We start from the raw sequence: 25,992 nt of genomic DNA, 5'->3' as shown, positions 1-25,992 counted from the left end.
GGTGAAAGACTTTACACCACAAGAAGAGTTTACATTTTCTTTTTACTTTAATTGTCAAGGGATTTGATTGTACAATCTTTACACAGAAGCATCATTGAATATCAGTCTCCCTTATTCTGTTGCACAGTACATTCAATGCAGATCAAAGTGGAACTGTACATGAATCAGACTGTTGATCTTGTTTAGGTGAACTTTTAGTTAAGCAAGTCCAAAGGAGTCTGAAAATTTTCAGCCCCAAAAGAGGAATGAAGGAAAATGAAGATTAACAGAGAAATTAGGTGCAATGGAAAGTGTCCAGAAAAGCTAGGGGAAAAAAAGGGAGTGAAGGAGGGAAACCCTCAAACGCCACAGATTTCCTGTTCAAAGATTAAATAGAAGTGACTACACAAATAAATGTTAATGCCCAGAATGTAAGTTCTGAGCATGTAACAATGTTACAAGATAAGCAACATACTAAAAAAATAATTTAAAAAGCTATACAGTTGTACTCATAAATATTTATGTCTTTAAAAACTAGTTAAGTAGTGTTGGCCAAAAAGGTTCACAGTTACTCTGACCAGAGCTGTATATATTATATATATATTGCACAGTAGTAGAAAAGTTAATTATACCTATGTAAACAATTCTCCTCTTCAGGAATTGAGGATTTAGAGGAATAACATTTGCCATAAGCAAAAGCATTTGGGTACAAGGCACACGGAAAGTTTTTAAAAACGGCATTAAAAAAAGTTTATAATGGTCCCCAAAACTTCCCAATTAAAGGGTATCATTCCACTTATATAACTATCAATTAAAAAGACAGGAGTAAAATTTAGAACTTTGGTGACAAAAATATCACACTGCTATGGGTTGTTTATTCCACAGTCACAGATTTCGCCAGATTTCTTGGAAAGTCCACCTGAAATGAACAACAGATTTTCAGTAAATGGTAATTAAAGCAATTTAATTAATTCAATTTGCATACACACAGGCATGCAACAATAAATTCTGTTGCCCATCTGTCCTAACACTAGAAAAAAAAAATATTTAAAAAACATGAGTGGTCCTGTAGCACCTTAGAGACTAACAAAAAATATAGATAGTATCACGAGCTTTCATGGACACAACAAACTTCTTTTGATGAGTGGAGCAAGAGGCATGGAAACCCCAAAACTTTAAATGCACATGAATATTAATCCTTTGAATATATGCATTATTAGGATAGGGAGTCTTATCACATGATAAAATGTTAAGATGGGCATTTGGACAAACTCGCCATTCATTCTGAGGTCAATATTCTTAGTAAGTTTTATCAGTGTGTCGCATGTGCTCCTTGAATAAAATTTCACTTCACCTGGAAAGATTTCCTGAAAATAGACAGAAGTCTGCACTTGAATGAGCAAAAGATCAGTCAATTTCACTCTTGAACAGAACTGCATTTAAAAGCAGCTCAAGTTAGAATTTCAGAACAAAGCCCCTATCTTGACTAGTTAGAACACAACTATTTCCTTTTTATAAAATATTGTTTAACTATTCTTCTCTTTAGGCTGGTCGGAGGAAGTTCACAAGCATGTTTCTCTAACTGCAGTACCTAAATATAGAAGGCACTTACATCATATCCTCTAAGAACAGCCAGGTGGAATGAAAGCAGCTGTAGGGGAATAACACTCAAGACTCCTTGGAGACAGTCAACTATGTGTGGCAGCTCGATCGTTTTGTATGCAAATTTTGAACTTTCAGTATCTTCTCTAGAAGACAGAATAATTGGGCGACCCTATAAAGGAAAGGTAATGAATAGTGGTGACACAATTAAAAAAAAACAACTTATGGTGTATGTTTCTGGTTTCTGAAATAACTATAGTATATTGAAGCCATTATGTAAACATAGTACCAAAAATATCACTGCAGATTTACTTTATAGTGAACTAAGTGCTTGTTTATATGGTGGTATTTTTAATTTAATCTAGAGGTTAACTCTAGTACCACATACAGTTTTATTATTCCAATTGCATTACTGGGGTCAATCTTTAATGTCACATTATAATCTGAAGGTAAATGCAATTCATTTGATAAGACAAAACCACCATCATATTCCATTTCTGAAGTGTGATTAAGGGTTTCATTTCACCATTCAAAACCTCTCCATATGATACAGTATTCACTAAACAGCTTACCTGTCGAGCAACAACCTGTTGCAAGGCATTCTGGCACTTGGTGAAGCAGGCATCCTTCATAATTACCATGATAACAGGCATATGTTTATCTACAAGGGCCAGCGGTCCATGCTTTAATTCACCAGCCAGGATACCTTCAGAGTGCATGTATGTGATCTCCTTGATTTTCTAGAAAGCAAGTGCCAGAGCATTATCATCAAGTGCAAAACAGGTAAGAACTCAGAGGGCAAAAACAGATACAACCTTGAATGGCAACTGTTTAAACATTTCACTCCAGTTCTGAAAAGAACATAATAATTTCATTTTAAGACAATCTACTTCCCAAACTTAATTTTGGCAAAATTTTCTTGACATCACTTATAGAACTGAAATTATTTGATGAGCTATATCTGACATAAATCAATGGGAGTCATTGATGGAGGGGTAGGGGGAGGAAATAGACACATGGAGTAGGAGTGACTAGTCAAAGAAAGTCAAAGTTAGTCAAAGAAATTTGCAACACAGATTGAGAGGCATTAAAAATGGCCAGTGTTAGACACCAGTTTATATTTTAGAATCAGTCACATCTTTGGCATGTGGTGATCATTTCTGACCAAATATACTGTATCATCTGATAATCCTAATGAGGAAGGTTTACTGCAGAAATGGTGCAAAAATAGTTCAGTCAATTTTTCTTAGACATACCATATATACTTGATCATAAACCTGTTGTTCATAAGCCAAACCCTCTTCCCCTCCCCCAGTTAAAAAAAAAATTGTAAAAAATCACAATGACCTGTTCATAAACTGACTATATATTGGCGGTTTGCCAACTTCTGGTCCCTGCTTGTCAACCACTGACACATCGGGATGTTTTGTTTACCTGGAGCATCTGCAAGCATGGAGTCCTGCAGCTCCCAGTGTCTGTGACTGGCCAACATGAGTGGCAGGAAGCAGCAGCCAGTATGTCCCTTGGCTTGCATCGGTTCCCACAGCTCCCTGTAGCTAGGAACAGTGAACAGCAGCCAGTGGGAGCCAAGGTGCACATAAAACGTCCCAGTGCACCAGTTGGTTGTGCTGCTGGGCTGCAAACTGAAGTTTGCCAAACCTCCTATCCCCTACCCCTTCCAAAGGGAAAAAAAATGGTTAAAAAAAAAAAAAAACCACACACACACACTACACAAATGAGCGGTTCATAAGCCAATCCCCACTTTTTTTTTTAAACCGAAAAAATTTCAGTATATGATCAAGCCTATATGGTAAGCGTTTTTGGAATTTTTTTTAAACTAGCTCTAAAAGCATGTTTGCCTATATGCACTTGCATCTGCAGTTAGAGAGAAAAGCAATGGGAAGGAAAGCAGAAGAATTAAAAGTGGGTAGCTAAAGTAACTTGTACAGTTGTTATAATCCAAAGATGTAATTACAGGAAAAAGGAGAAGCTGTATTTTCATAAAACCCAGACAGGTAAATAGGACCCTGCCCTTTCAAAAGCATACCCACCAATGCTCCTTCCAGGCAAGTGGCATAGTTATAGCCACGACCCATAACCAACAGCGATCTCTGTTTGTATAGTTCAAGGGCCAAGTCATGTATCTTCTCATCCAAGGACAAGACTTCTTTAATCATCTCTATCAGATTAAATAATAAGAGAACGTAGCATAAATGTCTTTATTAGCTTGGCAGTATTTCAATCTGTGTCAATGAAACAATAACAGATGGACTGAACTATATAAATATAAACTTGACAAATGCAAAGTTATGATGGCTGGACAGATGCCCGAATTGTAAGAGGACCTATTTGATCTATTTTTACAATTTTTTCTGGGACCGGTTTTGTAAGAGTTTGATTTCAGCAATGATTTGAACAAAACAGTAAATACTCTAAAATTACTTCAAAAAGAACCCGTATCTGAAAAAAATTGACTGCAATTTATATCTTAGACCACCACATTTCGGTTTTCCAATAGATTTACTTAAGTGTCCGTTTACATGATAGCTCTGAGTAGGTCAGCTTCATAATTTTACAAATCAGTTTTCCTTAGTATGCAAACCTTTCATGAAGCCATAGGAAAAAAGTCATTTTAAGTTGGAATGTGACTTGTAGATGTGCTACTTGAAATCAAGTTAATATACCACTTTACTTCAAAGGATTGTGTTCCAGAAAGAAGAAAAAAGTCTTAGTGCATTATGTTCTATATGCCAATTCTTGGAAAAATAAAAAAGCATGTACTTCAAATATACCTGGTAACATTTGCAGCCCACTGATGATCTCCTGTCTCCTAATCTGCAAAGAAATTCTGTCTTCAGACATCATGAGGCCAAACATTACAAGAGAAATGAACTGACTGGTGTAAGCCTGCAGATAAAGACAGAATGTTAACTCATACAGACTTGACTGTTCAATGCAACCTAGATCTTAGCTACCAATATTAACATTTTGTATTTCGCTGAGGAAATATATAAAAAGCCACAGTGAATCAAGTTACCTTTGTGCTAGCCACTCCTATTTCAGGCCCAGCATTAATATGTACCCCACAGTCAGTCTCCCTGGATATTGAGCTTCCCACAGTATTTGTAATACCAACTGTCAGAGCCCCACGATCCTTACAGTATCGCAAGGCCATAAGCGTATCTGCTGTTTCACCTATAAAACAAGAAGTATGACATTTAAAATTAAAACAAGCAAACAAACAAAAAAACCCAAAACACAGAACAGCAAGAGCTCTGGGAAGCATTAAATCTGTCCTAGTCAAGGTTACTTCATGCTCTGACCAATTGAATCCAGTTATGCACAGCAAGAATGTTTTCACTGATTACAAATCTTTTACATTGAAGCCTCATTTCAGCATTACTCACAAGCAGTTTCTACCATCTACTTTAGATTCACACCACAGATTTGGAAAGCAAGATGTGCATACAATAGAGCTCTGCCATGTTTAATCATAATTTTCCTCCCCTTTATTTTACTCTGAATTAAGACATTCTTAAATAACACTTATTTCTGTATTGGATTTTTTAAATATTTTGCTACATGCCTCCATTCAGATAGTCCTGTGGGTACGTCTAGACTACATGCCTCTGTCACCAGAGGCATGTAGATTAGGCTACCAGATATAGTAAAATGAAGCGGCGATTTAAATAATCGCCGCTTCATTTAAATTTACATGGCTGCCGCGCTGAGCCGACAAACAGCTGATTAGCTGTTTGTCGGCTCAGCGTGATAGTCTGGACGCGCGGGTGTCGACATCAAAGGTATTTGTCAACCACCCAGGTAAACCTCATCCCAGGAGGCATACCTGGGTGGTCGACAAATACCTTTGATGTCGACACCCGCGCGTCCAGACTATCGCGCTGAGCCGACAAACAGCTAATCAGCTGTTTGTCGGCTCAGCGCGGCAGCCATGTAAATTTAAATGAAGCGGCGATTATTTAAATCGCCGCTTCATTTTACTATGTCTGGTAGCCTAATCTACATTCCTCTGGCGACAGGCATGTAGTCTAGACATACCCTTAGAGACTAACAAAAACATATATATCATAAGCTTTCATGAGTATAACCTACTTCATCAGTTGAGTCTCCAACTCTTGAATATAGTGTTCAGGGATAACGTGAGTCTCCAACTCCTCTGATGTGGGTCTTAACCACAAATATATATAATCATGAGCTTTTGTTAGTTTCTAAGGTGACACAGGACAACATGTTTTTAAAATGTTACAGATTAAAATGGATACCCCACTGAGACCTTCCATTCAGATAGTGATAAAAGTCAAGGCAACTCACCTGACTGACTTATAAAAAAGCACACATCATCCCTGAACACAGGAGTGTTTCTATCCAGGAAGTCACTAGCAAGTTCCACCATCACAGGCAACTCTGTCAACTCTTCCAAGACTTGTCGGGTCTATATTTAAGAAGCATAAGACACTTGTTAATATGGCCATCCATATTTATCCTTTATAGTTCAAGGTGGGGGGGGGGGGGGGGAGACAAACATGAAAACATTCATAGACCTTACAAGATTTTATTTATTTCTGCTACAAAAAATAGGACAGTTGTAATTACTGATCAATTTTAATAAGTTACATCAAGGAGCAAAATATTAATTTCTGGCATGGTAGATCCTAGTAAATCTGTATTAAACACTATCAGGTGCAAAGGAGAAGAGAAAGATAGATATATAAAAATATATGTAATTGCAGACTCCCGTGCCGATGGGTTAGTTTGAAATAAAGGCGAAAGAAAGCTGTTCTCTATCACAAAAGTAAGTATTCCACATATTTCGGAGAAAGTTGAACGTACAGCTACTGCAGCATGATAGCTGGTCCCACAGCCAATAATGATCAGTCGTCGGCATCTTCTGATTTCTTTCAAATGATCCTTCAGACCACCCAACAGAACTGTAGTCACCCCCAACAAAAAAGAAAAAAAGCGTACTTCAGCAAGGGATTTTATGATGAAGCTAATGTGATTTATAACATTTAATTATTAAATTGTGCCACGCTACCTGATTTGGTCTCAAAGTTTACCCTGCCTCTCATGGTATTGACAACAGATTCCGGTTGTTCAAAGATTTCCTTCTGCATGAATGCACTGAAGTTACCTGTTTAGACATACACACATGATCAGGTTTCAGTTGTTTGTTATTTTAATTCTAATCCAATTAGAGAGTCAACTTTGAGAATGACCTGTAGAAACATGCTGGTTTGGACAAAGGGTTAATGTAACTTCCCATCAGTTTCACCTGACTAAAGATATAGGGATGGGGAGGCAAGAGTAGGCCATTTGCTCCATGTAACAGGATCAGTTTTCCCTAAAAAGGGCCAATAATTGTGTTTGGGAGGAAATTGTGAATAGACAGTTTCTTTGTAACCAAAGTTCTAATGTGGTATGTTACAGCTTTGTCAGATCACTGGAGGCTTATGTGTACTGAACACATTAAAAACTATTGAGGGCACAAATTTGATGTAATTTACAAGGGCAGATAGTGCCATGCACTCTCAATACTTCCTCTCGTCAGAAGTCTTGCAATTGCCAGCTTCCAGGATGTACTTTTAAAGTACTAGAAACACGTACAAGTGTCATTACATGATCAGATGGTAACTTTCTTGGGGTTTTAATCCCCCACGCTCCATTATACAGGAGACTATCCACATCTGAATAGGCTACATTTGTAAACAGTCCAACTTACCTTTCATGATTTGCTGCAATTCCATCTGCAAAGTCTGGATGACTCGGGAGGGGTCATCACTAGCTGAACGTTTTAGCCGATGGATAGAAAGTTTCCCATCAGCCACTGCTGCAATGTCATCATCTTCCAGGAAAATTACTCGATTGGTGTGTTCAATGATGGCACTACAGAAAGACAAGTGAACAGAGGGGAGACAGATTTATATTTGGAACAACGTTTCAGTGGAAAGCAGAAGTGTGACTAAAAGACAAAGCCACCCTTCATTCCAGTTACACATACTTTGCTGGTATTTGCTGCATAAACTTGTTTTCGCTGCTTGCATTAGATACATTTTACATCACAGGCAGAAAGGCTAGAGATTGGCAAGTATCATTAGCACATAGCTCAAAAACCAGTGATATTCTATTAAAAGATCTTTCCCACCTCTGGTATAAGTTTTTCCATCCTTATCAAGTAGATTAATCATCAGTTGGGCTTACCACATCTCCGTGATAAAAACAGCCTACTTCCAAAGCACAAGAGAACAGTAGAGAACCAACAGACAAGGGGTCAAAAACCATGTCACTGCTACAGGGCAAGCCCAAAAAATGTAAGCACAAGTTACCTAGCATCAGAAGCAAAGAAAAATTCAACGGCTTTATCTCCAATAGCATGAAGACAGGTAGAACTATCCAGTCTTTTCATTCGGGTCTTGCATATTTTCTTCACATTTTCAATGTTACCTAGTGATTAAATAAAATGAGACAAGTCCAATATGTAGGCCAATCTGATATGCAGAACCCAACTGTTTGAAATAGGTAGAGAACTACACAACTCAAGATATCACAAAGAAAGCTACGATCACCAATAAGAGGAAACCTGCATTTCTTAGAATTTTGACTTGAATACTCTATGACATAGCACATTTGCCCAGACTACCTACTAGCAAGGAGATTCACTGATTTTAAGTGACTCCACTCTCAAATGGACATTAAGTAACAGTAATACAATGGGTATTGTCACACAAGAACTCACTTCGAGTATCTATGAATTGTTTTCAGGTACAGAAGTTAACCTCTTCTCTTTTAAAGGGCTTAATGTGACTTGAAATTAAATTTATGTTTAAGAGAAAACCCTGCACTATATTTGTTAGGTATCTTGAAAAAAAAGTTATAACTTACATGTCCTATACAAGACAGGAATCTGTTCAGTGGAAAGCTTGTATTTGCTGCGAACTCCAATGAGTAGAGGACTCCCTCGCCTGTGAATGCAACAATGAGCAAGTTAGCTATAAAGTCCTTTATACAGGGCAGTTCAGTCCTCCAATTAAATAGACATCAGCAGAGTTGGAAGGCTACACCCTTTCCTGTTCCATAGGGAGACAGATGCTGCTTCAACCACACCCTTATGGCAGGGTATATTGGGAATGATGCAGAGAATTTTCCCCACCTACAGCCACCCCTCTTATGGGAAGGCATGTTATAATCTTAGGGTATGTCTACACTACCCTCCTAGTTCGAACTAGGAGGGTAATGTATGCATACCGCACTTGCTAATGAAGCCCGGGATTTGAATTTCCCGGGCTTCATTAGCATAAGCGGGGAGCCGCCATTTTTAAATCCCCGCTGCTTCGAACCCCGTGTAGCGCGGCTACACGGGGCTCGAACTAGGTAGTTCGGACTAGGGTGCCTATTCCGAACTACCGGTACTCCTCGTTTCACGAGGAGTAACGGTAGTTCGGAATAGGACCCTAGTCCGAACTACCTAGTTCGAGCCCCGTGTAGCCGCGCTACACGGGGTTCGAAGCAGCGGGGATTTAAAAATGGCGGCTCCCCGCTTATGCTAATGAAGCCCGGGAAATTCAAATCCCGGGCTTCATTAGCAAGTGCGGTATGCATACATTACCCCGCTAGTTCGAACTAGCGGGGTAGTGTAGACATACCCTTAGCTGGTTACATCCCCACCCTGTCAATGCAGCGGGTCTATCTGCTACTGGTGCAGTGTCTAGTGCCATAGTGTCAAACCAGGTCTGAAGCCACTGCTCTAGCAAACTAGCCACACTCAACTGGCCAAATAGCCACATGTGGCTGGCATGGTGCTGGACACCACGGGTCTAGTGCCTAGGGTTTGCCCTACTCTGGAAGCTTTTCCCCCCCTTCGTTGTACAGCTGTTGAAGGACAAGTGCTGCTGGAAAGAGACAGCAGTAAGCCCACTGATCATTACATATTTAGGGATTTGTGTTGCCTTTCTTCCTCTGAAATTCTGGACCCTAATTACTGTGGCTATGGATGTGTGTGCTGTTAAGAGTCAAGACAGAATTCTATCATTCTTCTGAGCCAGATGAATCATACTCCACATTAAGTCACTAGAACACACTTTAAACTGGTCAATTTTTTTTTAAATCTCAGCAATCTATTCCACCTTAGCGTCTATCAAGAGAAATCAGTATACAAGGTGTTCAAGTGAAAAGCAACTATGTTGAGTTCTTCATAATTTTAGAATTCCCACTTATTTCTGCAAGCATGAAGTTTCAGCAAACATAAAAATAAGGCACACAGAGACTGACATGGAAAGTTCCTCTTTGCCATCACAGATAAGGGATTTTGCTTGTGTTCCAAAACATGGAGGAGACTTTTACATGATTTCCCCTCCCCACCCTCATGTCTGTTGCAAAAGGCATGCTACAGAGCAATCTTAACATGAGAGGTTAAAACATGAATTACCATATTGTAAATTGATTGCCTTTTGTATTTTCCTGAAAGTTGCTTTTCCAGTCAGAAATAAAAGCAGAGTTTGTAAACACTACCATGGGTTTTGTCAACTGAACTAGATCTACAGATCAGTGTTTGCACAACATTTTAGCTCAATTGCTTCTAGTGAGCTTGAATGAATACACTATTCACAGTATTTCTTCAGTATAAAACCAAAGTGCACAAGCACTCTCTTTTTTTTAGTCTGTTACCAAACAGTAAAATAAATATACCCAATAAAATTGCTTTGGAGAAAGGTGGTAAACTTTTCAAGTGACACTGTACAGCATACCTAAGAAATTCTACCTGTGGCCCATCCTGTGTGCTGTGTCTGACTTTGTAAGTTCCTCTCTTGACACAATAGGTATCAATAACGTAACTGGGTTATATGCATCAAGAATAAGTTTTGTTTGTCAAGTTATCGGATTGCTCTTCAGGCATGTTTTACACAACGGAGGCCGCATTTGTAACAGAGACTTTCAAAATGGAAGTCCTGATACAATTTAATCCTTCAAAATTCTGTAGTTTTAGAAAGTGAAAATAGTTTGTGACCTCTAAATCAATTATATTTAATGGTCAATTGAAAGTGTACTCAAGGGAATCAAGGCTGGAGTACAGCTCAAGAACCAGAAGTGATGTTATGCACAAGTGCAGTGTTTTCATCTTAAAATAAGTTTGTTTCCTTAGATTTCACTTTTTCTAACCCTTTGTTTTCAAATGGTATTTGATTCAATAATGCTTATAGTTACTTATAAACAAAAAATAGCCAAATCCTGAAGTAACTGTTTCCACATTTTACATCAGAGATTTATATTACATACTGTCATGAATGAACAAAATGTGTTAAAAAGAGTGGATTTTCACTAACCTGGTGGCAATAGCTTCACCTGGGTAATGGATGCTCTTGAAAACCAATGCAAAAGCACCTTCCTGGAAACCATAAAAGCAAAGTTACATGAGTGAGTCACATCTGTCCCCCACCCACCTTCCTGAAGGGCCTAGCTCATTATATTATCTGGAGTCTTTTCCTGAAGTCAGATTGTCCCCTTGAAAGGGTCAGTGAGGAAGTAGTGGAAAAAATGCAAGTCAGACATCGTGTAATCTACAAATAGCCTGAAAGATTAGAGGAAGAGAGCTCTCTTCCTCCCCCTCCTACCATACACAAAAAAGGCTGTTGATTTCCATCATGAACAATTTTCAGTTGATGAAAATTGACAGCTGTAGATTCAGGAACATTTGGAAATGCAATACACATTTGTTATGCATTACAGAATGTGCATGGGATGACTCCCAGGTTTGTAGGCCAAAGTTCTGGTCCTACCACTTGGTTTGCTTATCATCAAGTGTAGGTCGTAGGCTCTTATAAAAAGACTCTCCACACTCAGAAGCAGCCTTGTAAAGGAATGTTTGTTAGAGAGCTTTGAAGTTGAAAAGTACAATATGGTGCCTAAGCAAACTCTACCCCGTGTTACTAAGACTATTTCCTGTCTCTCACATACAGGGACTGTGTGATATCAGCGAGGCTGGCATAGGCGGGATTTGGGGCTGCACAAAGCAGAGCCCACAACACTACTGAAGGGAGTAGGCATGGCAGTCTATGCAGATGGGTTCACCAGTCTCCAAACTAGGTCTCTGGATCCTGGCTTTCTCTCCTGTATATTGCAGCCTTAGGGTACGTCTACACCACAGGGTAAGAGTCGAATTCAGAGACGCAACTTGAGCTACGTCAATAGCGCTGTTTAAGTCAAAATAGCTTAATTCAGCTTTTGGTGCTGTCTACACAGCAGGAAGTCGAAGGAAGAACACTCTTCCTTTGACTTCTCTTACTTCTTACTCTGACTCCTGCAACCTTCATTTCACAAGAAGTTCTGCAGCTCACCATTATTTTGAAATAATGGCTTGCAGTGCAGACACACTCTTTGTTATTTCTGAAATAACGCTGCTGTTTAAACATACCCCTAGTGTTGCAGAAAATCCTATTGAGCTGCTGGAAGGAGAAAGTGCTTTGAACTAAAAGTGTGGCCATGGCACGAGCCATGTAAACCACCTCTGCAAGGGGACTAGCTAACAGCTCTGGGAGCACAGCTCCCAGTGCTGTCGCCTGGTTCACACTTGGTGCTTCACAGTGCTGTAACTTGCTGAATTTGGGGGTGAGGAGGTTTTTTTGTTGTTGTTTTTTTAAACACACCCGAGCCAGAAAGTCACAACACTATTAAGTGCCAGTGTAGGCTTGGCCTAAACTATTCAGCACTGCTGACAGTCAACCTGTGTTTCAATTAATCACAACAGCATTCAAGAAAGATTACTGCCCTCTGTAAGGGAGACCCCTTAAAAAGGCTACTATTTGACCCCTGCAGAATGTCTCATTTTAAGCAAAAGCCTTTTAAAAGTAAAGCAGCAACTTTCTCCCTTGTTGCTTTAAAATATAGTTAATGAAGTTTAGATTTACCAGGTTTTTCAAGCTTCCAATGTTTTAATCTGATTTCTTGCTCTATATAAAAGATGCTGCAGATCTCTTAATGCTGTGGTGGACTCAATAAATTAATGCAATTCTCAAATGATGGGTCAGGACCCCAAGTTCAGGCAGTGAGGCGAGTTAGGGTTTCCCCGATTCTGCACCCCAATAGCAGCCAGAACAGTCTCCACCAGCCAGTAGAATAGAGAGGGGTTTATTGATTTTCCAGAATTCAGCACAGCACATACGTGATGTGGCTACCGGGGGCAGGGCCAGGATGGCTCAGGCCCCTAGGGTTTGGGCTCATCACCTGTAGCCACCAGCTTAGCCTGTTCTCTCCATGCTTCCCAGACAGCCACTGCCTCTCCCCAAGGCCCTGCCCCCTAGCCAGGTGTTGGTCTCCACCTTCTTCCCTTTCTCTCTCCCTGGGAGACTGAGCCTAGGTGTCTGGGTTAATACACATTTGGGTGAGTCAGTGGGAATCACATCACAGAGCAGGGGGACACCAGGTTACAGAACAGACAGCACCCCCACTACGCCACAGAGGCACAATCCTGTTTTAATGGGGTTGCCAGGGCTGTTAGACTTGCTGGGACCCAGACCTGAAGCCAGAGCCCCACCACCCAGGGCCAAAGCTGAAGCCCATGCCCTACCACTAGATGTGTTCCACAAGGGGTAGACCTCTGACTCCACCACTGGCCCTGCCCCCACACCACTCCTTCCACCAAAACCCTACATCCGCCATGCCTCTTCCCACCCAGTCCTGCTCCTCCTCGGCATGACACATCTTCACTCTTTCCACCCCCCTCTGAATGCTGCCAAACCGTGGACAGTGGCAGGCATGGGGAAGGAGAGGAGGCACTGATAGGTGGGGCCTACCAAGGGGCAGCCAGTGCTGGAGGGTACCTGATGGTGGGCCAATTTTTGCCCCTTGGGTGCTCCAGTCCCAGACCACACACTGAGGCCCTGCCTATGGCTTCCATTATACCCCTCAGTGGTGGGGCTCAGGCTATAGGCCTCCTGGCTGGGGATGAAGACCTGGGTCTTTACCCATCCCCCCAGCTGGGGGCTGGCAGGGCTCATGCATCAGTCCCCCCATCCCTTCCGCACCAGGGCAGTGTAGTGATTTCAGTTGTCAGAAGGGAATCAGGGTGCAATGAGGTTTGAGACCCGCTCTTCTAGTAGCAGCGTGAGCCGCCCCCCTTTAGCACAGGAAGATGGAATTGCCACACTTACCAGCTGTGAAATAACTCTCTCTACCAAGGCGGAAAAGCTGATCTCTTCACTCTCTCTGTTATCATACATGTATTTAATCAGCTTTGGGATGGTTTCAGTATCAGTTTCAGATTCAAACTCGTAGCCTTTGGTCTCCTGCAATTGAAGGCAAGATAAGGGTTTTCTGCCTCAGGCAGAAACTCAACAAGTGCCATAACTGCTGTCTCAAAGTACAGATCTCAAACAGAGGATGACACTGGGCTGGTATACATTTTCATCACTCAACAAAGTGCAAAGATGTAACAAAATATAACAACATTATTTTCAAAGGAATACGTAGGTAGGAGACTTTCGGGCAACTGTAGGGTTGCCAGGTGTCCGGTATTGACCCAGACAGTCCGGTATTTTCGCCTCCTGTCTGGTAAAAAAAAATTCAGAAAATACCAGACACCTAAAATGTCCGGTATTTTCTGATTTTTTTCCCCCCTCTAACAGGAGGCAAAAATACCGGACACCTGGCAACCCTATGACACTCAGCAACTGTGCCCAGCCTCCGGTTCCCCGCTTACATGGCTCTGCAGGGGATCTGTCTTGTGGCTGGAAAAACAAGATGGCCATTGGCAAAAAGCCTCTTCTTAAAGGGGCTATGCTTTTTTTTATTTTTTTTTTTTTTTTTGTTTAACTGCCAGGGTCTTTTTTTTTTGGCTCAACTTTCGTCCCTCCCCCCCCCCCCCCTTTTTTTTTTTTTTAAACTTTACACACCCCACAGAATTTTTCCCCGGTGTTTTCTTTTTTGGGGGTGGGGTGATGTTCGGTATTTTTGGTTAAACCACCTGGCAACTGTAACATAGCAGGGTAGGACATGAGCAGCAATAATGCTTGCAGACACCAGTCATGCCATGTAAATGGTCAGAAATGCTCAGCTTTGCATCAGTTCCTGGGTATTCTTATTAGGCAGGTTCGATTCTAATTTAGTTTGTAAATAAAATACTGTACATTTGCAGTCACACTATGCAGATGCCATGAGAAATTTGCACAGTGGATTGAACTGTCCAGTATTGGAATTATTCCAAACGTACCAGAAATTTCTTCAGGTCCTTATAGTTGGTGATGATTCCATTATGGATAACTACAAACTCTAAAGGAAAGATTCAAATAATGAAAAAATATTAATGTGTAATTCTATGCGCAAAACTGAAATTAGCTCAGTCACAAAAATCAATGAGTTACTTCCAGAGCTTTCAGATCAGGCACCCAGACAGTGAGTTACAAAACGCAAGGCCCTTGGCTTTTTAAAATACAACTTTATAGGACTGAGTACCAGGATAGTTATACAGCCCTCATCATCGCAGTAGCATTGGAGCACTTCCCAAAATAGAAACTGTAAATCTTTCCTGTCCCCCACCCCCCTCTTCCCAGCCAGCCAGTGGGAGAAATAGCTTGATTAGTTTGCAGGGTAGAACGTGGTCTTGTTTCTCAAAAAAAGTCTGTTGCTCTCTAAAGAGCTCACACAATTTCTGAGATTAAATACTGCAGCTAGAGATTAGTACTAACAGTAATCCTTATTAACTTTAGTATTGTATGGGCCGTGTTTTGTTAATCAATACCTAACAAATATGCCACATAAAATACAAGTTGGACCTGCCAAAACCGGGACCTCCCTCATCCAGCAACATCCGTGGACTGACAGGACCATGGGTGTTCCTGGACCAGGCAGTCCTGGCTGGGAGCCCCAGCTGCAAGAGGGCTGGTGGCTCGGAGCCCGGCAGGGCTGGGACTGGCGCCCGTGCCTCAGTAACACAGCAGGAGCCGCAGCAGCTCCAGTAGTAGGGCCAAGGACTTGACAGTCATGGCAGCAGGGCCGAGGCTGGAGATGTGGCGGCCCTGATAGTGCGGCTGGGGCAGCCCAGCAGAGTGGGGGAGTGTGGCTGGGGCTGGCAGCAGGGAGGGAAGGTGGTCTGGGGAGCCAGTAGCAGGGGTCCTCCTTGGGTCTGGCAAAATCGCTCGTTCGGGATCAATGAGGTCCCGAGAGTGCCGACCAGAGAAGTCCAACCTATATAGCCAATGGAGCCAGATTGCTCAATGATTAAACAACATGCATGCCAATTAAAAAAAGTCACCATCCAAAAATCATTACATTCCTGAGTCAACAGGTCATGCATATACTGTAGTGTCAAGCAAAGAATGTTAGAGCAGCTGGACACCTGAAACGTGGATGTTTTATTGTTGGACAGCTGTTTTCAAATATGGTAACTCCTGTTTCACTTCTGGGCTGACTCAGAGTAAAGGAAGATTAAAATAAAATAACTTTAAAAATTCTTTTAAAAGGGGGGGCTAAATTAAAAAAAAATCAACTTATATTTAGACACCGTAAGAAGTAGCAAGATAGTTACTATCCGGGGGAAGGGGCAAGAGAATTTGGCCCTTAGTTGCTTAGAAGGGTGTGGCCCGATATCCTAACAATCTAGGTGCTCCTGGCGGGCACCGCGTTGGGGACCACTGCTCTATGTCAACAGGAGGGCTTCTCCTGTCAGCATCACTACCATCTCTTATAAAGATGCCTCCGAGGGAAGATGTTCGCCTGTTGGTGTAGTAATGTCTCCACTGAAGCACTACACCAGTGCAGCTGTGCCAGTGGAGTGTTTAAGTATAGATCTGCCCTTAAAATTTTTCTAGCTAATCAGCATTCAGACACAATAGACAGCTCCAGCTTAGCAGTAGTTTTTTGTTTCAAAAACAGAACAAAGAATTTTACAGCCCTAACAGGCTAAAAATTCATCCTCACTGGAATGCCTTTGAAATGTAGTTACACCCAGGATGAGTTTGACTCAATAACATGTATTTCTAGGTTATGGCTAAGGAGAATGGCTAGTTTTGTATTAAAAATTCCAATACACACAAATATTTATCATTAGAACACTTTATAGCTTTAAGTATCAGAGGGGTAGCCGTGTTAGTCTGAATCTGCAGAAGCGATGAGGAGTCCTGTGGCACCTTATAGACTAACTGAAGTGTAGGAGCATAAGCTTTCGTGGGCAAAGACCCACTTCGTCAGATGCATGTAGTGGAAATTTCCAGAGGCAGGAATAAATATGCAGGCCAGGATCAGGCTGGAGATGACCAGGTGGATCCAATCAAGGAGGATGAGGCCCACTTCTAGCAGCTGATCTGGAGGTGTGAATTCCAAGAGGATAGAAGCTGCTTTTGTAGTTAGCAAGCCATTCACAGTCTTTGTTTAATCCAGAGTTGATTGTGTCAAACTTAAAGATGAACTGTAGCTCAGCAGTTTCTCTTTGAAGTCTGGTCCTGAAGTTTTTTTGCTGCAGGATAGCTACTTTTAGATCTGCAATTGTGTGTCCAGGAAGATTGAAGTGTTCAATCTTCCTGGACACACAATTGCAGATCTAAAAGTAGCTATCCTGCAGCAAAAAAACTTCAGGACCAGACTTCAAAGAGAAACTGCTGAGCTACAGTTCATCTTTAAGTTTGACACAATCAACTCTGGATTAAACAAAGACTGTGAATGGCTTGCTAACTACAAAAGCAGCTTCTATTCTCTTGGAATTCACACCTCCAGATCAGCTGCTAGAAGTGGGCCTCATCCTCCTTGATTGGATCCACCTGGTCATCTCCAGCCTGATCCTGGCCTGCATATTTATTCCTGCCTCTGGAAATTTCCACTACATGCATCTGACGAAGTGGGTCTTTGCCCACGAAAGCTTATGCTCCTACACTTCAGTTAGTCTATAAGGTGCCACAGGACTCCTCATCGCTTTTATAGCTTTAGTGATCCTATTGCACTTCTGTTTCTTAAACATGACAAATTTCTTTAAGATTTTTCACTGCAGAAATGTTTGATTTGAGCAATTAAACCACTTTGCCATGTTCACAAATGTGTTAAAATTTCTGTTTCGCTAGATAAAAATGTGTAAATGTCAAGTCAGAACTCAATTAAGTCAGTTTTATAGTTTTCCACTGTAGTCTGAAGACTTTGGTGACATTTCAAATTCAAATAGGATTCCAGATTGGCATGGAGAACACCTACCATTTCTTTTATCTGATCTCTGAGGGTGACTGTTCACTGCATTGGGCACTCCATGGGTTGCCCAGCGAGTGTGAGCAATTCCAAAATGCGTTTCAAAGTCTGCCTTTAAGTCCATGCCATCTTGTTCTACAGAGAGGGGGGGAGAGGGGAAAATCAGTTCACTGACAGCTATAAGTTGAATCTTAAATCACACAAATGCAAGATTAATAGAACTTTTTCCACATAATTTTAAAATTTCAGTATTTAAAGAAACTGCCAGAAGATGACAAAAACCGCCAAAATATTTATTTACATGGCACTAAATTAATTGCTAATGCTGAACCATTTTCCACCCGCCATAATAGTTATGAACTATTCCAAAAGTTCGCATTCCTACAAGATACAATGCGGACATATATTAAAGTGCAACTTCTGCTTTTTATGGATGGAAGCATTATATGAAACTGATGCTACCAGGAGAACCAGTCGCTTTAGTGCTAGTAAGAGCTTCAGTGGGACAACAGTCCATGTTCCACCATTCCTGCTGCAGAATATTCGTTAAGACTATGGTTGCTTGTAAGAGGAAACTCGTATTTCCAGAGACATGGTGGCCACCAAAAGGATGAGTGGCTCGAGGCCTGCAGCAGTTCTACTTGAACAAGAAGAATGCTGCTTTACACATAGAGCATGAAGACTGATACACTGACAGTGGTCTCTGATCACACAGACCACTCATTCCAATCTAATGCCTTCAAGGCTGCCAACGGGGAAAAGGGGAAGCTGCCTTGGGACCCGGTAACTTACGAGGGCCTGGGATTCTTAGCCACCGCCATTACGACAAAAGCAGCGAGAGCCCTGGGCAGTGTGGACCGGGGTAGGGCTGATTGGGAAAGGCTAACTCCCAACCCTGCCCATTCTGTCTGAGGCCCAAGGGCTTCATTTCTGTCGGCAGCCCAGAATGCCGGATATACAATGCAGCCATCGACAGCAGCGTTTTTGCACAAGGGATGTCTAAGTACAAAGCCAACACAGATTCTTAAACTTACTGTATAACTCCTCATCTAGGGCCTTTACTTTTCCTTTTTTCTTTATTAGCCTGATGTACCTTTCTTTATCTTCGTTATTATTTCCATCAATAGCAACCCCTAGGATTCAAGAGACATGTTTATAGGTGTCAGCTACGCAAGAAATGCATCAAACAGGCAATGATGTTTGTTCAGACTCAGACTTGAAGTCTAGAAGAAATGTCCTGCCTGAGATTAGACTGATATGCACATGGCAAAGACATGGCTCACTTGAAAAATAAATGCTTCTATTCTGGACTCCTGTGGACAAAGCTTCAAACAGGATTATGGCAAGTCCTGTATCTCCCAACTCAGGCAAAATTCCTACTCAAGTCAACAGGAGTTTTGCTTAAGTAAGGAGCCCCAGCTAAAGCGGCGAGGAGTCCTGTGGCACCTTATAGACTAACCAAAGTGTTGGAGCATGAGCTCCCGTGGGCAAAGTCCCACTTCATCAGATGCATGTAGTGGAAATTTCCAGAGGCAGGTATAACACCTCCAGATCAGCTACTAAAAGTGGACCTCATCCTCCCTGGCTGGATCCACCTAGTCATCTCTAGCCTGATTCTGGCCTGCATATTTATACCTGCCTCTGGAAATTTCCACTACATGCATCTGACGAAGTGGGACTTTGCCCACGAAAGCTTATGCTCCAACACTTTGGTTAGTCTATAAGGTGCCACAGGACTCCTCGCCGCTTTTGCAGATTCAGACTAACACCTCTCTGATACTCGAGCCCCAGCTAGATTTTGTCCAATGATATAAACTAGTTAAAATTAAGAGGATGTATCATAACCCTCCTTAATCCCTCTCCCCCATTCCAAAGACCAGCCCCCATCGGCCCCAAAACCCAACCCTACATCGGATAGACAGTCCTCCCTTATCCAGTTTGCTTTGGTTACATGGTCTACACCTCAGTTATAGCCGAACATGTGATTAAATCAAGTTTCAGTCTTGTGAAGTACTAAGGAAAGTTGAAGATGAGATTAAGAGCCAGGAGACATTAATTTGATCTTTTCCTGGCAACAGTAGAAAATCAGATTGAGAGAATACTGTGCAAATCAAGATGCTGAATCTTGATTAGAAGCACTAGCAATATTAACTTAAATTTAAAAGGTAAGCAGATACAATCCTGTTTACAATTGCTCATTTGTACATCAAGCACACCTGCAGAGTCATATCCTCGATATTCTAATCTCTGTAGTCCTTTTATCAGAGTCTCAAATATCTCCTTCCGGGTCCGAGGTACTCTGTAGTTCAGATAAGCAAAGATGCCTGTAAGTGGAGGGGGGAAAAGGAGACAGAATACAAAGAGCAAATGTTTAGTTTGTTTGGATTCCTTCAGAAATGGTTTGAATTCATAAATAATTTTAAATCCATTAATATTTACATACTAACATTTCCCAAGAAAGCCTCCTATATTTGGAGCAGTTAATCCCAGTGGACTTTAAAATGGGAAGAGAAGTTTATCCAATCATTTTAAATACTGCAAACAAAATACAGCGTTCACATCCATTAAACATGTGCAGCAGTTCTAGGCAAGCTTAGCCTTTCATTCTTCACACAAATATCACAAATTAATGACCATGGAGCTGAAGAGAGTCTTCCATTTTCAGATGCAATAGTGAAAGAATTAGGGATGTGAATGACTAGTTAACTCGTCACTTCCCCCTGCTTGCTGCCTCTATCAGAAAGAGGCAGCGACGGGAGGGGGGGGGAGAAGAAAGGGGTGCTTCAGGCAGCACCACGTGCAGCCCAGGGCCACACCCTGGGCTCCATGTGATGCTGCCGCTTTGAAACACCGCATGCAACTGGGGGCTAGCTGGGGACTCCCCCACTGACCCCAGGCTCCATGTGGTGCTGCCACTTTGAAACACTGTGGGAAGAATGGGGCCAGCAGAGGACTGCTTGAATCCCCTGCTGGTTCCGTGGTCCCTGCAGTGCTTTTGCCTTGGAAGTGTCGTAACAGCCCTGGGTCTGTTGCTACACTTCAAAGGCAGAGGCGCCCTTATTGACTAGTCGATATGAACTGCATTGATTATTCTATTAGCTGATTAATCTAAATTTAACATCCCTACAAAGAATTGGAGAGTACTGTAAATAATTGCAGGTGCAGATCTAAAACTAGACATCCCAGTACAACGAAAGGTGATGTTAGTCATCTAAGTCAGGGCTCAAAATGCTTTTTAAATAGGATAGGTACTTGGAGCAGAGCATCTATTTTTGAAAAGCCCCTACTTTCTATGGCAGAGATGGGGAACCTAAGGCCCAGGGGCCAGATGTAGCCCCCAGCTTGCCTGGATCCGTCCCCTGAGGCTTGGGGCTCCCCTTCCAGCATTGGCACTGTCACTCCAGCCCCTTGCCCCCCGCTGTCCCACCACAAGGCTGGAGCACACAAAGTCTAATAGCCTGGGACCCCTAGACTCTGGTGTAGGGAATGTGGGAAATGAGTCAGCAAGGGTTTGACATTCTCTCTGTCTGTCAGGGTTTTTTTTTTTTTTTTTTTGCGCTTCTTTCTTGTGTGCAGCCCCCAAGTGATTTTTCTGTGGGTCAGTAGCTCCTGACCCCAAAAAAGGTTCCCCACCACTGTTCTATGGTATACAACAGTCATTTTAGCAGGGAGAGAGAGAAGAGAAAACTAGGGAAGCAAATAGCCAGAGATTCTGGGTCTATTACAGGGGTGAGTTTCTCTGGCCTGCAATGGGCTGGAGGTCAGTCCAGATTATCCTGATGGTCCCTTCGGACTTGAAAGTTTGAGGTCATCTTGTTCAAATCGGCTGTAGGAAATAACTGAACACTCTGCCCATCCTGTCCCTCTGTTTGTGAAGCAGAGTGCAAAAGCTGGACTATTTTTTCTTGAATGGGTGGGAGAGAAGGACAGTGAATGGGACACTACTAAGTCAGGAAGGAATTCCTAGCGTGTCAGGTTATTTTCTGAAGGCTGAAGTGTAGCAGCTTAAGTGCCATAGAGGCATAGCATAATGTTTCTATGAAGAATAACTGCTAGGGCAGCAGACAGCCACACTGGGCTCCTGGGTAAGATGGGAGAGGGAGGGCAGCTCCATGCTCCCAGAAGGGCAGGACCTCAGGCAGAAGAGGCAGGACCCACCAGTCCTCAATGCCACGCAGAACATACCATACCCCCCCCCCCCCCCAGCCCTTAGAGGTGCCTGGAATGTGCCACATAGCACTCCAGGAGCAATTTAAAAGGCCTGGGACTCCAGGTGCTGCTGCATTAGTGGTGGCGAGGAGCCCAGGTCCTTTTGAATCACTGAGCCCTGAGACAGTTGATCCCTTTGTCCCCTGCTGGCAGGCCTGATAACTGCTGATCGTGTTGGAGATGCAACTTCAGTGTTTGTTTTTTTTGAGTTTTTTTTTTTTAAAAAGGTGACCGGTAAGCAAAAAGACAAAAATGTATGCATGTGATCATTTTTGTTATAAATGGTAGCCTGGAAGGTTTTGCTGTTTAAAAAAAAAGGGGGGGGGGGACATTTTTAAAACATTCTAAATTAGCTCCTGTCTAGTCCAGAAAGCCATATGCAGACTAGAGAAATAGTGAAACTGACAACAGAGCAAAAAAAAAAAAAGTTGAGCTATTTAGAGACGCTTTAACCTTTAGGATGTATTAACAAATATGGAACTGCAATGACTAATTAACGTTTTGAATACAAGAAGTCTTGGTTAAAGATCCCATAACGAGATCCCATAACGTTATTCCATCAATTAAAGGTATTAAATTTAGATATCCCAGCGGTCCTCCAAAAGCAAGGAAGTTAGTGAAGATAGAGAAGATAGAATAGTTGAACATCAGGGAAAACTCTCTGCTAGTGCAAATCCAGTAACTTCAAAGGGTTTCTACAACAGATTATCTGTAGCCTGATATAAATTATTGTGCTCATTAGAGTGGTCCTAGAACAGCATAGACTCTGTAGAACAATGCTCTACTACAGAAGAGCAATCCCTCTATTTCAGTGGTCCCCAACCTTTTGAGGTTGTCGGGCGCCAGGGGGCGTGGCCATTTGCCCGCTGGGCGCCAGGGGGCGGGGACACTTGCATGCCCAGGGGCGGCCCCCCCCATAGCCACTTGCCCGGGGGCGGCCCCCCCCCATAGCTGCTTGCCCGGGGCCGGGGGCCCCCCCATAGCCACGCACCCGGCCCCCCCCCCCGCAAACACCCTGCAAGCGCCATGCGCCCGGGGCCGGCGCTTCCCCCTCCCCCCTGCAAGCGCCACGCGCCCGGGGCCGGGGCTTCCCCCTCCCCCCTGCAAGCGCTGCGCGCCCGGGGCCGGCACTCCCACAAGCGCCACGCGCCCGGGGCCGACACTCCCCGCAAGCGCCGCGCCATGTGCCCGGGGCCAGACCAGCCCCGAGCACCTGGCGGGCGCATGCAAGTGCCCCCGCGGGCGCCATGTTGGGGACCACGGCTCTATTTAGTCTCTCACCAACAGAAGTTGATCCAATAAAAGATAACACCTCACCCTACACTGTAACAACACAGCCACAGGACCACTGCATACATCTGTTCAACTGAGGCATTTCTAATGTGCCCATCATATTAATATCCAGGTGGCAGTTTGTGCAGAGAATGTTGACACAGTTACATTTTTGAAAAGGCATTTAAACCCATTGCAAGCATTTTTCTTACATGGATTTTTTAGAAGTAATGTCTAAAGCCTATTACATATAGAGCCACCTCGGCCTGAGGACTTGTGGACATCTCTTTTAGACTCATTTCCAGTTGCATTTTAGTTTCTTGAGTCTGATGGTGAGCCTCAAAGATTCTGCTCTTAATACCATTCCAAAACATTGCTACATGCCTCCCTTTTCTGATCCAACCCTGCTTTCTACGCCGGATTTCACAATGTACTTAATGACACATAAGGCTGATACGTTCAATGTGGTTTCCTTGTGATTTTGCAGTGTTCCAGGAAAAGCTTCCTTCGGGACTGCCTTTACAATGCTACCAGTGTGCTGTAATTGTTAAAGGCTCCTTGTTTCCAGGGAGCTCTTAGCTATATTTCTACGTATGTGAACTAGGAGGTTCAAGCCTCTACAGATCATTACGCTGAAAGTGATAGCAGCAGGCCAGGCTGCCAAGGATTACATTACACATTCTTTGGGTATAGGGAAATTCATTCTCAAAACTAAATCTCAACAGTATTTCCTTCTGTTTAGTGATTTATTCACTCCATGTACTTTCTTCTCTGCACAGATGATCCTTTTTGGCAGATTTTAAGAGGTGCTGAGGAACATACAGTTAGAAATAACCAACGTTTTAGTACAGTATTTTCTGAAAAAGCTAATATTCACTGGAAGCAGAAGCAAATTATTGGTTTGACAAATATTTTTACTCATATAAACAAGAGCTGTGAAACTGATGCTTTAATGGCATCCAGAGATATGAGTTGGATGCCATTTCCAGAAGATTTTGGATAAAGAAAGCCAACACATTTTAGCTTAAGTATTATAAAAAAATCAAGTAAAGCTATCGAACGTGATGGTCTCACACACCAGCATGATCTGAACAATGAAATGTTGGCCTTAAATATAAATCTAAGGTGCAAGATAGAGTTGGATATTTTGTATCCATTCATAGTCATTCCTTTTATCTTTTGCTAGGGTATTGTGCCTTTGACCTAAATACCATGAAACTGTAAGACATGGAAGATGAAGCCAGCTATCACTACATAATGACTGTTTATTATCTGATTTGATCCAGTCACTTGGAGCAGATTATCAATTCCAGTACAAAACGGCTTCTGTACAAACAAAGGAAGGACTGGAGAATGGGGCCACTCAACCACTACTCAGGAGTGTAAGTAAAAGCAGAGTTAATCTTTGCTGGAGAACTCTCCTGAAACCCTCATCAAGAGTCTGCAGTTCTGGCTTTCCCAGCATGTCATGTGTTAGAAAGAGAGACTGAAAGTTTTCTTTGGAAAACTTCACAAGAATGCTTGTAATTACAAGATTTCACCAAGATGGGGGCAGCCTATGCTTTCAATTTGACCACAAATACAGGGATCCCTCTCTCCCACCCCCACCCTCCAAGAGACACAAATCTGTATTTCATAGTTGGGAGTTGAGTGCATTGTTGGTGCAAAATACTTAGCTCCGAGAAAAGTGACTGTTCCATTTTAGACATACCAGAGCTTTTTATTTTACATTTCAATAGCCAAATCTTTTGTTTAAAATAAAGTCAACATTTCATACATTGTATATCCTTAGTACACTATTTTCATGCAAAATTTCTATTTACAAATCACAACTCTGGTTAAAACGTTTAAAATTAACCTACATAGTCCTGTTTTTTGTTTCACCTGGAAAGGGTATTCCGTGCTTCTATGTAGATACATTTTAAGTACCTAAATTTAAGACCCCCATACTGCAAATCTTTGGCCTGTGGGGGATACCTAAACACATGCAGTGCACACACTAAAGGTACCACAGTGAATATTTCCAAATTAAAAAAAAAAAAATCACTGAACCTTAAGGAACTACCGATATTTTAAAAAATATTAAAATATCCACTGCCTCTAGAATATTGAAAGTGTCTGTGTTAAGTGATGTATAACAGTTATATTAATGGGGCCATACATCTTAGCTTGGATATTTTTAAGATGTCTCATGTCCAGAATAAGGATTTCCGATCTTTTCCCAATGGCACTTTAGGACTGAAGTTCCAATATAACTTTTAAAAATGTTTATATGAATAAAGACGTCAGGAGGCTGAATGTGATTAAAGCCCATCACTCTCACTATATGACTAGTTACTTTTCTTGGTGAGTTAGCCTACCCCTAAATTAGCAGTTTTACTAAACTGCTTTAGCAGGATTAACACCCTTATTTCCTCAATCAATAAAATCCGCATACTTTGGGATTCTGAGTCATTTCCAGTCTCTCAGTTTAATGTTTATAACTGACATGCCTGTTTACCTAGCATTGTCTCTTCCCTAAGCTCCTTACAGGGTTTCTTATTTGAGACCACTGAAGGCACCATTTAACTCTGTTTTGATAAAAGCAATTTAAAAGTTCAGTAGCTGCTCAATCACCATGCTGGACAAGACCACACTTTGGTTTCTGATTCAGAGCAGAAAACGGGGAGGTGACCCAAACTCAACCTCAGTCCAAATCTCAAACCAAAAACCCTTTTTACAGTTTCAAACAAGTATGGGTAAATAGCACTGCTT

General features: G+C 42.1%; 1 protein-coding gene and 1 long non-coding RNA gene across 8 annotated transcripts in view; one reads left to right on the top strand and one right to left on the bottom strand.

Annotated features, from left to right (window-relative positions):
• Window positions 1-25,992, top strand: part of LOC142818741 (uncharacterized) — a 48,650-nt gene that overhangs the window by 9,021 nt on the left and 13,637 nt on the right. For 2 of the 5 annotated variants that reach the window (XR_012896383.2, XR_016346944.1), the window contains exons 2-4: window positions 1,526-1,766; window positions 11,553-11,741; window positions 24,525-24,620. This is a non-coding gene — a long non-coding RNA (uncharacterized LOC142818741). Of the gene's footprint in view, window positions 1-1,525; window positions 1,767-11,552; window positions 11,742-24,424; window positions 24,621-25,992 lie in introns of all 5 variants that reach the window. The other 3 variants (XR_012896384.2, XR_012896385.2, XR_016346945.1) reach the window with 3 other exon arrangements.
• GFPT2 (glutamine--fructose-6-phosphate transaminase 2) overlaps window positions 29-25,992 on the bottom strand; it is a 143,981-nt gene continuing 118,017 nt past the window's right edge. For all 3 annotated transcript variants that reach the window (XM_075900489.2, XM_075900490.2, XM_075900488.2), the window contains 18 exons: window positions 19,974-20,081; window positions 18,792-18,890; window positions 17,767-17,892; window positions 14,801-14,859; window positions 13,743-13,877; window positions 10,920-10,981; window positions 8,482-8,561; window positions 7,926-8,043; window positions 7,322-7,485; window positions 6,638-6,733; window positions 6,433-6,530; window positions 5,914-6,034; window positions 4,619-4,776; window positions 4,374-4,488; window positions 3,633-3,760; window positions 2,154-2,321; window positions 1,592-1,753; window positions 29-898 (listed from right to left, as the gene is read on the bottom strand). In XM_075900489.2, coding sequence (XP_075756604.1) covers window positions 854-898; window positions 1,592-1,753; window positions 2,154-2,321; window positions 3,633-3,760; window positions 4,374-4,488; window positions 4,619-4,776; window positions 5,914-6,034; window positions 6,433-6,530; window positions 6,638-6,733; window positions 7,322-7,485; window positions 7,926-8,043; window positions 8,482-8,561; window positions 10,920-10,981; window positions 13,743-13,877; window positions 14,801-14,859; window positions 17,767-17,881 — 1,824 coding nt within the window. In that variant the 5' untranslated portion in view covers window positions 17,882-17,892; window positions 18,792-18,890; window positions 19,974-20,081 and the 3' untranslated portion in view covers window positions 29-853. The remainder of the gene's footprint in view (window positions 899-1,591; window positions 1,754-2,153; window positions 2,322-3,632; window positions 3,761-4,373; window positions 4,489-4,618; window positions 4,777-5,913; window positions 6,035-6,432; window positions 6,531-6,637; window positions 6,734-7,321; window positions 7,486-7,925; window positions 8,044-8,481; window positions 8,562-10,919; window positions 10,982-13,742; window positions 13,878-14,800; window positions 14,860-17,766; window positions 17,893-18,791; window positions 18,891-19,973; window positions 20,082-25,992) is intronic.

This window comes from Pelodiscus sinensis, chromosome 16, assembly GCF_052426305.1.
Source record: "Pelodiscus sinensis isolate ZL-2025 chromosome 16, ASM5242630v1, whole genome shotgun sequence".
In the NCBI taxonomy this organism is placed as follows: domain Eukaryota; kingdom Metazoa; phylum Chordata; order Testudines; family Trionychidae; genus Pelodiscus; species Pelodiscus sinensis.
The sequence above is the reverse complement of the archived record's forward strand: the minus strand, read 5'-3'. Positions and strand labels throughout refer to the sequence as shown.